This window comes from Corvus hawaiiensis, chromosome 5, assembly GCF_020740725.1.
Source record: "Corvus hawaiiensis isolate bCorHaw1 chromosome 5, bCorHaw1.pri.cur, whole genome shotgun sequence".
Lineage (NCBI taxonomy): Eukaryota > Metazoa > Chordata > Aves > Passeriformes > Corvidae > Corvus > Corvus hawaiiensis.
Genome location: NC_063217.1, coordinates 55,255,902 through 55,267,913, shown reverse-complemented (window position 1 = coordinate 55,267,913; position 12,012 = coordinate 55,255,902). Strand labels below are relative to the sequence as shown.

Here is a 12,012-nt window from a genome sequence, read left to right as displayed (position 1 = left end):
TTTCACTGCATACTAACTATGACACACTCTAATTTGCAGAAAACAAGCAAATGAAAAGTGATGTAAAAGTCATTTGTATTCACTGTTATCTTGTTTTTAAGAGCCATCAGTAAAAGTTGCAAATTCTCCTTTTTAAAAAAAATATGTATTAATGGGGTTTTGTTTAATGTAAGGTTTTCCAGAGCTCCTGGTACTGAACTCTGTACTGAACTCTCTGCTTAGGACAAGGATTAAAACTGCTTCTGGGCAGCTGTCCATTGCTCTTTAATACAGAAACCATTTAGATTTTATACTACTGAAGAGTAATCAGAACTGAGTGAAAGAAATGGAGGCATTAGACTAGAAAAGATTGAAACCCGGCAGGAGAATTTTCATCTGATCATATGTGGGCAGCTTCCAGACCCTTTGCAATATCCCAGTGTTGCAATATGAGTACTGTATGTTAAAAAAAAAATACTGAGAAATTTTTAAGGGCCATTATCATGTGCTCCGGTTGACTTAGGGCAAAAAAGGTCTGTGGCCATTAACTGAAAGCTACAATAAAATAGAGAGGCATGGGCGATATTGATTTTAGTATTTCCTCAATATTGATTTCTTCTGTTGAAAATGCAGTGTTCCAGAAGTATGTTTTTGCATCTTCGGTGTATGTGCTAAAAGTTTCTTATATTTTATCTGTTTGTTTCCTGTATTCCAGTGGAAAAACCATTTGCCTCTATTCTCAGAGCAACCTCCTTTTCAAGATTCTCCTTTGTATGCAATATCTGATGCAGACATAGTAAAGTAAATTGCCCCAGCTTTAAGAGGCATGAAAAAGCAGACTGGTGTAATTTTTGTATTGAATTTATCACTCCTGAAATGTTGAAAACAGCAGTAGGGTAAAAACTGTTCCTGTTTGACAGGAATAATTGTGAGCGAGGCTTTTCAGGTCAGCTCTGCTGGTGGACATCATTTAAACCCAGGGTATTTCTGCTACCTATGATCTCTCAGAGGATTGTTTTATAAGCTTTTGGATGTCAGTTTCTTTTGGAGTTATTGAGGGTTTTAGGAACAGGGGACCAGCTTTTGCCTATAACTGGGATGGCAGCAGTGACAACCACAGGGCCTCCGTGCGGCAGCCAGGAGGTGTTAGCACCTGCCATCACCTCTGTGTTGCTGAGAAAGGAAAGATGAAACAACTCTGCCAAGGAAAGCTTCTGTTTTTGCCATAACTGAGCCTAGAGAGATTCTTGTAAGCAGTGGCAGCTGCTGAGAGCTAAAATCATAGTGGTGGATGCGAGGGGAAAAGGAGCAGATAAAAGTAACTCACTGGAGCCATGCAGAGAGGTTGCCATCAGATAAGCCAGAGTGCCAACTGCTCCATGGCATAATGGGAGTATGGATAAACTCCTAGCCTGTAGCATGAGCCTAGGAGTTTGTTAACATGTCTCCTCATTTCCTTTGACTCTTGCTGATTTGTTTTTGTAGTTTTACCAAAGCTGTTTCAAGGAATACTGATTTATCACATGGTGACTGAGCCAGTACCTTAACCTTGCTTTGTGAAATTACAAAACCAGAAAAAAAGAATAAAATATATAAATACAGTAGTGGGGATGCCTGTAACAGTACTGCCAAAGAAAAAAGACAGTATTATTATTTTTAAATTGTTTTTCATTTGAAAGGCTCTTTATATTTTATTGTAGTTAAATGAATGTGAAAGGTGTGTTCAATTTTTCTCTCTCGTTTCGCTATTAATGTTGAAGGGGAGGAAGAAATTATGCTCATTTGTATTCTGGACATAATATAAACGAAAAATGAGTATTTTATTGCTAATGGCTTTATAAAATGCTATTCAGATATCTCAGCAAATTTAGTATACAATTCTATTGCAAAACATAAAAATTAAAAAAAAATTGGTCAGCTGAGGGCTCTAAAAATAACAATAATGCAATGCCTAAGTACTAGTACAGCAGCTTTTAACTCCTCTATTGCTTTGCAAATGGTAGCAGTTTTTTAAACAGTGTAGCTTGGCCTTCCCAGACTTCACAGAGCTTGAGGCTGAGAAGTTGTGTCAAAATTAAGGTTCAGTGTAGCAAAACCCTACAAAATTTTCACACATTCATTATTTGACCAGCTTTACTGTGTACATATCTTTTCAGTAGCAAACTAATTGTATGGCAGCTACATCACAGCAGCTACAGAAAGATTCCTTCAGTCAATTTTGTGTGTGGTTTTTTTATCTAAGTATATAGATAGACTATATGTATCCTATATATACTTTAGATATATTAGATATATTTTAATATGCATATTAGCCTCCCTACAGACTGAAAGGGATGGATCTTGGCCAGAGGAAGGGAGAAGGATGGAGAAGGTGGGAATACTTTCAGGTTCAGATGGATGGCACAACAGGGCTAGTGCTGGTGATAGAATGGGTGCAGGAGTGGGAGAAATGGGAATAGGAGATTACTTTGCAAGTAAACTGAGAGATGAGAAAGAGCAATCTTGAAGACAGTCTTGGGAGTGTTGGTGGATGAGAGGCTGGACATGACCCAGCAGTACACAGTCACAGCCCAGAAAGCCAAACACAACCTGGGCTGCATCCAAAGCAGTGTGGGCAGCAGGGGAGGGAGGGGATTCTGCCCCTCTGCTCTGCTCTGGTGAGACCCCACCTGCAGTGCTGCATCAGCTCTGGGGTCCCAGCACAGGAAGATCTTGATTTTCACTGGTGGGAAGAGAATTAAGGATTAAACTAGAAAAGGAAAGTAGAACAAGGAGGGCTGGGAGGACTGTGGAGAGCTCACTGCAGTTGGGGTAGTTTCTATTGAACCCTCTGACAGGGTGGGAGTTGAAGTTCCTGTTGTACCTTACCCTTAATCCTTCCCTTAAGAATGAAAGCTGATGCACAAAGGTGAAAACTCAGTGTTCCGGTTTGGCCAAATTTAGAAATATATCCTCTGAGAGAAGGCACAACCACCCCTCCCCTACCACGTTCAGGAAAAAATAAATTTTCCTTGAAGGAAAGTGAAGGAGATAAAACTATTTATTTACCAAACACACGGGAAAAGGAAAATAAGGCTAAATAATAAAATGTCTCGCTGTGGAGGAAAAACCTGGGAAAGCGTTCGAGTCCTCCCTTTGGTCTCCTCGGAGCTGGGGCTTGGGCCAGGGCCAGGCCCTCTGTGCCCGATGGAAAGTCCTCCCGATGTGCTCTGAGGTTGAAAGCAGTCCAGTAGAAAAGGGAGAAAATCCGGAATTCCAGGGAAGGAAAAGCAAAGTTCAGCTCTCGGTCTCTCTCCAGAGAAAAGGAAACTGAAACAACTGGCCAAAAGCTGACTGGAAAGCAGCAAGCCGGGTGCTTCCTCACTCCCCTGCCCCAGCTGGGGAAAAAAACCCCTGCTGTCTCTGTGTGACCTTGAACAAGCTGCAAACTGCTTTGAAAAAGTTTTGCTCAGTTTTTCCTTCCCCCTCTCAGGCTCAGTTTAAAGGCATAGAAAGGCACAAAGTTACTTTCTGGGCATAGAGCAGCAACATGGGATACACATCATAAAGTCACCCCAGGACACTCAGCATACCATGTATTTACAAAATCAAGAAATTTTTGTCCTGCCTTGACTAACTCCACTTTGGAATCTGCTTCTTAAACTAAGAAGCGGGCTTAGCATTCTAGAAACGGTGGTAATCAGAATCTCTACATTTCAGAAGGTGAAATACTGCCATATGTATATATATATATACATATATATATATATACGCCACAGAGATGCAACTTTCAGAAGTCGTTAAAGAACATCACTATTGAAACCACTGTGAAGCAAGTAACATAGCAAAACTTTCTAATTTTTTAGCTTTTACTTCTATCAACATTATACAGAGGAAGTGCTGCAGCCAGGAAAAATGTATTTCAAATTGTAAAATGTCACTTGTTTCTTTTCTTGTAGTGTGAAAAAAACGCCCAGCCTGTCTTCCTTGATTTAGTAGCAGATACATACAGATGTTTAAAATGTTTCCTTTAAGCTGTTATTGGGTAATTCAAGACAGTTTTGAGAATGAAGCCACTGCATCTAAGTAAATTAAAATCCCCTGTCAGGAGTGGTTCCATACTGAAATTGTAAAAACCCTTCTGAGAACTGATGAAGAAGTGAGAGTAATTGCAATCACAACATTTAGGAAGTGCAAAATAGCTTGTTAAAATCTCAGTGAAATGGATAGCAATTGAAGGCATCTAAATCTTTTTTGTGAATCACAGAAAAATAAAACATAGCCTTAGATTAAAACACTGTTGTGAAACTCTGGCAAAGTTGTCCATGATGATTACAAAGTAAAATAAGCCTAGGAAACAACTGGACAATTTAGCAGCAAATTATTAATGAAAGTCAGGTTGGCTTCATCATGTTCAGATTTAAAAAATAAGTTTTGTCAATATTATGAAACATTGTCCTCATTTAGGTGAAAGCACTGTAAGTCAGGGAAACTGTAGTCAGTTAGCTGACCACAATATTGGAGGAGATACCACCTATATCCCTATGTACTTATGGGCAAAGGGACAGTAAAGCATGTGTATTTTTTGGATATGAGTTTAGTGTATTCTAAAACGTGTACCTTAAAGAAAGATATTCATTAATAGCACGTACAAATAGATCTTTATCTTGAAGGAATCGTGGTTTTTGTAGACTAAAAAAAGACATTACACTGGCTGTAAGGAGATCACAAACATCTTTCAGAGCTTCATGGAGAACAGTGAATTGTGAGTATAGGAACTGTTGTGCTGAAACTAGCACCTAAATCCATGTCTGGCTTCAATGGTGGCGTCTGTGTATACTTCAGAGGAACTTAGAAAACAGCCTGGTTTGGGGAGCATTTTTTTCCTAACTCATCAAGATAGTTACTTCCCCATATCCAACAGCATATAAAGGTATATTCTGTATATATTTTTGTCCTCCTTAATGTAATTGTAGGTGTGTTTATTGTTTGTGTTGGTATCTGATCCTTTTAAATTTCACCTTGTATCTTGGTCACAGTATGTTATGCTATGTGATGATGCAAAACGTGCATGCGTGTGTAAGGGAGGGAGAGGAGTCAATTCTGTTATCTGATATGACCCTTCTCAGTTCGATTAATTGCTTAGTTCTGTTCTAAGTGTTTTATTTGGGGGTGCAGAAAAACTGTGGATCTCTATGCAGGGCAGATGCAGAAGTTTGAGAGAGCCCAGAGGTTCTCTGCTGATAGACTCTTCTTTGAGTGGATGCAGGCATTGTCTTCCAGACTCAGATTATGAGTGTGCTGTGGAATATCAGGTAGTTACTGTGAGTGCTGTAATGCAGGCTTTGGAGAAAGAAAGTGTCTTTGTGACTAGTTAAAAAAACCGCCCAACCTACTGTGTGAGACAGCCGTCATATTTGCTACAAAGCTGAAAGCAGTTTGAGGAAAAAAAATGTGTGCATTTGAACCTGAAAGATCTCCTGCAAGGAAAGAAAAGCAATTGAAATAGGCAACCTGCAGATTAAAATCCCGGGAGAGCACTTGGTTCTCTCAATTGCCTGCTGAAAGAGCAGAAAAAGCTGATTTTACATGATATTATTAGGGAGGAATATACAATAACAAAATGTCAAGGCTGGATAGTATAGTCAATGAAGTATGAAAGAAACAATAGAAACTGAAGAGGGAGTAGAGTTTAGCTCAAGGAAATCAGTTCTCCACTGTGTTGTCAACAGAGCATTTGCATCTGTGAAAGCAACCCCCTGGTTTTCACTAGGATAAAAATATGACTGGAGTTGTGTTTAATATCATGTATCATGGTAGCAGTCCCAGCTGAGAGAGTGACAGTCATTGATGATCCCTCAGGTCTCCTCTCAAAGACATGGTAACCCCAAAGTCATTGTCCAAATCAGTTCTGAAATTCGATTCTGCTTGCAATAGAAGTGAGGGGGATTTTTAGAGATTAACCTGAGGTGAATTTGATGTTGGGAAGGTAAAAAGGGTTTTCTCCTACATATTAATGGCCCCTTCATGTAACCTCTTCGTAGCAGGAAGTTGTCTGACAAGGAAGCTTGTGTCTCTATTTATTAAGAGTTTTGTGGAGGAAAGCAGGGAGAAAAGACAGACTGGGAGGATGAGCAAGATAAACTCCAGGTGAAAATAAAGAGCAGAAAGGAAGATATATTTGCTGTTAAATAAATGAATTAGTTATGTAGTGATATATATGTCACTGTCTATTATAAAAAATCTGGTATTTCTATGCTTATAAAGACTCTTTTTTCCCCCTCTGTATGTGTTCACTTGTAAGCCAGCAACCTCCAGTTCTTAATAGTTCAGCTTTCTACTTTGTTCACAAATTTCTAAATGTTTATTAAGGTGGTGTCCTTGTCCTAGCTAACAAATTATTTTTATGGTAAGGAATTTCATATTGCCAGTTTAGAAACTGAAAAACAGATAATAATACTAATTTGTGCCTTGTGCTTTGGTGTTCTTCCACTTTTGCATTTACTATAAGGAGAGGAGAGATAGCTAACTTGGAAAATTTAAATATTTGAGGAAATCAAGTTTATATTAAATATAAAACAGCATGAAAATATAGTCTGAGTCTAAACTATTTCAAACACAGTAGCACTTCAACAAACAGTGGAGTGGCTGTGTACACTTTATTTTACTTGCTGGTTATGGGCTTTATAATTGATTTAGCCTAATTAGAAGGTTAAAAGAGCATCTTGCCAGTTATTTTTCCAAGTGGAAACAAATAACAGTCAACAAATTATTCTTCATACTAACTACTCCTTGGAGGAAAAAAATTATTGTGCAAAGTATTATATTTAAGAGACATCCTGAAAACTCAGAGTCTTCTAAAATAAACAGTACTGGACATACAAATGCTGCTAAGTGACAGATCAGCATCCTACCTTCTATGAGATGAAATTTCCCACTGGCATTTCCCAGCTTCCCTGGGTGATTAGCTTTGCTTAGGTTGTAAGAGGAATCAGGACTAATCTGTATGCCTGTATACTAATTGCTGATCGAGAATCCATGGGTAATTGAACCACTGAAAACTTACTTGGCTTTCTGTACCTCACGTAGCATGAAAAGAGGTAGCAAGACACAGTAGCAGCTGTAATTTATGCTTCACTCCTGCAATGGGAGCTACAATAACTCCGGTCAAATGCAAGACCCATGCGGCCTTCTGAGCTATGTGAGCAGCAAGCTCCAGGCAAATACTGGAAAATAATACTTAAATGTCTCAGCTGTTAATTGCATGCATTAGTAATTAGTGAGAATATTTAACTGTATCTCCTAAGGAAGGAGACATGGCATGGATTTATAAATAACCACCTGAATTGTATTCATCAATATCAGAAAACACATTTTAAGGAGGTGCTCACTCCATTCTTAGTGAGAGAGATTGGAGATGTTGGGGAAAGTTACTCAAACATGATACAGGGTGGGAGGTAAAAGCTTATATTGTGTGTCTACTATTTTTTATCTAAACTAATTTTCATTTCTCTGGCCTCAATTGTTTATCAAAAATTTATTTGCAGGAAGTATATGTATGAGCAAAACCTCTTCATGAGATTAAATAATACAGAAATTACAGATATCAGAGCACTCAAAGTGTGTAGGAGAGCACTGCACACCCTGGATGAATAACTGAGTTTCTGATTCTCTCTTTGTTTTTACCTCCCTTCATAGCTTTGAGCAAATCACTTTCCCTTCTTTTTCACTTCTATGGATAAAATGGGATAATGATATTTAAGTACAATATTTCAAAAAGATGCTGTGCAGACCCATTAATAAATCCATTTGCAGGTCTTTTGATGTACCCTCAGTATATCAAAATGTCACTACTGAGCTTGCTGACTGCACTTATTTAATTTCCTAGTTTTACTCAACTTCTAGATTATAAAATGATATTTTCTGACATAACTTATGATACAACTACAGCTATCACTCTGAAAGTCAGTTCAACACTCATCCACTACCCCTTAGAAAAAGCTATAAAGTACACAGATTGTCTTTTCTTCAGTTATTATAAAGATTTATTGAATCTCGAGCTCTAACATCCACTGCAGATTTTCTCTGTCAGTATTAACTTCTTAGATCAATAAATTGCAATACTGATCTCCTGAGAAGTCATTGTCTGCCAGCTGCCATTGCAGTGTTTACCCCTGTTGAAAAGCAGTTGTAGCAAATTAAATTGGCTTCTGTCAGTGAAAGGTCCTTATTTTATGGCACAATTAATGAAGGTTGATAGATAGGCCACTTCCTAAACAACATCAGATTAAAGGCAAGGGTTTGTAGCAAGAAAAATCTGAATTTATGAGGTGAATCTGCTTTCATTTAAAGAGCAGTTGCTGAAGACTGGAAGATGACTCTTGGAAAGGAAGAGTTCTTTTCAAAGGAGCGTGTTTTTAACAGTGTGCACATTCCTGTTCTTCTGCGTTGCTGGAGAACCTCTGACTACATTTGCTGATCTGCTCTTGGACACTTTACGTTGTTATGTAGGTTTGTGAAACATTCTGCTTTGAGGAAGGTAGAGACAAGTGGAATAAAACAAAACCAAGCCCGTAACTACTTTATAACAGCTCCAGAAACAGCTGCTTTCACTTTCATCTAGCTCAAATGATGGGAATTTTTCTTCAAATGGGATCCTGACCTTGGATCTCCAAAATGGACATCAAAATGGGAAAAGTTTTTTCTCTTAAACTTGTTTTCTTGCTTTGCCTCATTATCAGGATCCTTATCACAGTTTTAACATTGGACTCCAAGGATAAATGGTTAGCATGGCCTATCAGTGACTCCAAGGTACCTGTTCAATTGCACAGTAAGGATGATGTATATTGAGACTGATTCTAGAAATTAGAGTAAGACTTGAGCATTGATCTTTGTAATCATGAAAGAATTATTGATAAAATTCTAATAATGTCAGTTTTCCAGATATTAGCAGCCTGTTCCGAACTCAAAAATGGCCTAAAAGCACTGAGAGGAATGCTCGCAGGGGTTTTTTGGCATGGGCAAGATGGTGTTTTTCTAAACTGTTGTTCTGAAAAATACTTGAATTGCTTGGTATTCAGATATTTTGAAAATGTAGTTTAGGTGATTAAAGCTGTGCAAATTTTCTGCCCTCTGGTAAACTCAGAGGTTTCCAGTGACACATGGAAAAGGCTCAGTCAACAAAACCCAGCTGTGCATTTTGTGCATAAAAAATACATATTTAAATGATAGTTGCACAGCACAGTACTGCAAAATTAGATGTCCTGATTTTGCCTAATACTTACAATTAAGATACAAATTATGTTTATTTAGCATTTGCAATGACTTACAAGATATAATTGTAGCCTAATGGTATAGCATCTTCTGGTTAATTTATAACTAAAACCTATCAAGTTTGTGCTGGACTTAAAGTGAGTGGCTGCTTTTATGAGAACACAATTGGTTTAGACAACATCAAATAAAAAGTCTTTGTTGAGTAAATTCCTCTCAGTGATTTTTTTTTAATATGTTTGGGTAGCTTTAGACTGCAAAGTGTGATTATGATAAACACACCACGGAGAGTAAATTTAAGTGGGGACTGTGATGTTGTTTGAAATTCTTAGTATATCGCTTCAGGAGAGCAAGCTATCAACATCCTTCATAGCAGTGATGACTTTGTAAGGGTTTGGGTTTTTTAATAGCTTGAGAAACAACCCTCTTGGTACTGTCTCACTCAATTCTCCACTATAATAAACTGTGTTAGTGCCACTGGGCTAAATTAATTTACACAGGCACAGATACTGCTCGGCTTTCCTTAGAGAGGAAAATTACTGGAGGTGTTGGAGGGGCCACTGAGAGTATGTGTATGTGGAAAGCTCTAGCCGGACACAGCCTGGCTCTTCTGCCAGTGCTCCTGTCTGGCCAGACTCAAACTGTTTTCAGTCCAGAAGCCATGTAGTCACGGTGCCCCTCCTAATACACCTCCTTCTCAACAGCCTTTTTGGTTCAGGCATGGTGCCACACCAGTGTGACATCAGACCTGGGCTGGCCCCTGTCCAGCCATCGTTGAAGAACAGATGTTTTTCTCAGGCCATCCAATGGATACAGCCTGAGAAATTTTGTGACAGCAACAGTGTCATCCTCAGGGCTGTTAAAGCCTCCTTAGATTCCAGCTATCCCTGAAAAACTTGCAGCTCTTGCTTTGCAGATTTTTGTAGTGATGCTGTTTCAATGCTTAAAGATGGGACTGCCCTCCTGCACACTTCTAATTACAAATTAGGGCATTTGATTTGGTTTGGAAAGCAGCTGCTTGATTTTTTTTTTTCCCCCTCTTAGTTTTTTTTTATTTTATGTAAATTAAAAGGCAAATTGTCTTCAGCTGAGCTGCTGGCTTTTGAGGCAAAACATTCCCACAGAGGTGTCCAGTTTTGTCTGTACTCCGTGTTTAATGTAGAACAGCTAAATTTCACTTCATTTTTTAAATATTATTAGCCAGTTTTCTTCATGATCAGGTGCAGGAGTTAAAATTTTTAATGTTTCTGAATACAGTGGATTCTCCAAAGATACTGACTTTCTGACATGCTGTAATCTTGCTTTATTCCTCAACATCATCTCTGTGTTCCATGGGTTATAAATTACCTGTGTCTCTCTTAGGATATAATTGCCATGGTCCCCTTTCTCATTTACCTGTGTATCCCTTTTATTTAGCAGGCAAATGTTGTTTTTTCTTTCAGCTGTGCTGTAGCTGATACGTATCTAATTAAACTCAAATTTTCTCAGTAGGTGTTGACTTTGAAGTCTCTGTGCCCTATTTTAGATTTGACACAGGGATTTCGTACCCAAAATTTTGTCTTTTTTCATCCCCTTCCAGTTGGCTGAGTAAAGTGCAGTGTCCATAAGGATCTTCTGATAAATGAACTGATAGAACTGACTAGGTGGAGCAGTGTGCTTCACTTGCAGAATCTGGGCTTATCGAAGGATTTAGAGTAGCTTCATAGTGGTGCAAAAGCAGGTAGCGGATTAGTCAAGTGCACAAGTTGAGCTTATTAAATCATTCTGCATTGCAGTGCTGCGTTGTGAAAAGGAATGCACTACTAGGCTATGCAAACTTGTTGATTTTTTTTATATTCTTCATTTCTGTTTTATTGGTGGTCATGGTGGATTTTTTTTAGCACTCGGGGATTTATTTCCCAAGAAGTAGCATTATTCTAGTTTTCTCCAGAACAATTGTGATATTGTTTATATATGTTTCTAAACTCCAGATTTTGTTCTTCTCTTACTATTTTATGTTGTTAAGTGTCACACTCTTGTTTTAGTATCTGTCACATCTGTAAAAATAATGTCTATGCTAACCAACAGGTTACTGAAATACTATCTGAAGAGGGTGGGGTTCTAGGTCAATCTTTCAAGCATTTTGACTTGACAGGTCCATTGAAGTATACTGAATTATTTTCATTAATAACTTTGGTCTTCACTGTTTCTTTTCATGGATTAGTGCTTATTTGTAAGGTGTATTGACTCATGTGAACGTGATATTTTTAAGCTTTGAACCAAATACTTTCCTGCAATATATTGCTTTCCTGTTAATTTTTCCTTCTAAATATACTATTGGGCCATCCCAAAACTAATTTCAAAATTTATGTCATAGTTTTTTTTGAAAAGAATAAATTTTTCTGTATGAACGAATATGAACAGTATGTTTGTGTACTCGTGCATGCAGTTCAGTCTTTGAATGGGGAGTTCATTCAAAAGAAAGAAAATTAAGAGTACTTACCCATTAGTGAAATACTTGAACTAATTACAAGCAAATAAAGTATAGGTTATCAGTCTAATTCTGTTAGATTTTCAGTGTTGTTTTCAAGCTCTTTCATTTCCCACCCCCTCCCCCCAAAACTGTAAAAAGTGGTCCATGGAACTTGATTGGAAATGCAAACTCCTGTGTGCTTTTCTTTCAGAGCACGGACATGAGTCCAGCTAGTAGCACAACCTCCCTCCCTGTTAGCCCCCTTCCTGAGGAGCCGTTATTTTTCAAGGTACAGTTAATTAATTTAATCATAAATATTGTCTGTTAATCTT

At 38.1% G+C, this 12,012-nt stretch overlaps 1 protein-coding gene across 7 annotated transcripts in view; it reads left to right on the top strand.

Moving 5' to 3' along the window:
• Nucleotides 1-12,012, top strand: part of CCSER1 (coiled-coil serine rich protein 1) — a 626,451-nt gene that overhangs the window by 287,178 nt on the left and 327,261 nt on the right. For 6 of the 7 annotated variants that reach the window (XM_048304320.1, XM_048304322.1, XM_048304325.1 and 3 more), the window contains exon 7: nucleotides 11,892-11,969. The exons of the other annotated variant lie outside the window; for it this stretch is intronic. In XM_048304320.1, the coding sequence (XP_048160277.1) occupies nucleotides 11,892-11,969 (78 nt within the window). The remainder of the gene's footprint in view (nucleotides 1-11,891; nucleotides 11,970-12,012) is intronic. 7 annotated transcript variants of the gene reach the window in all.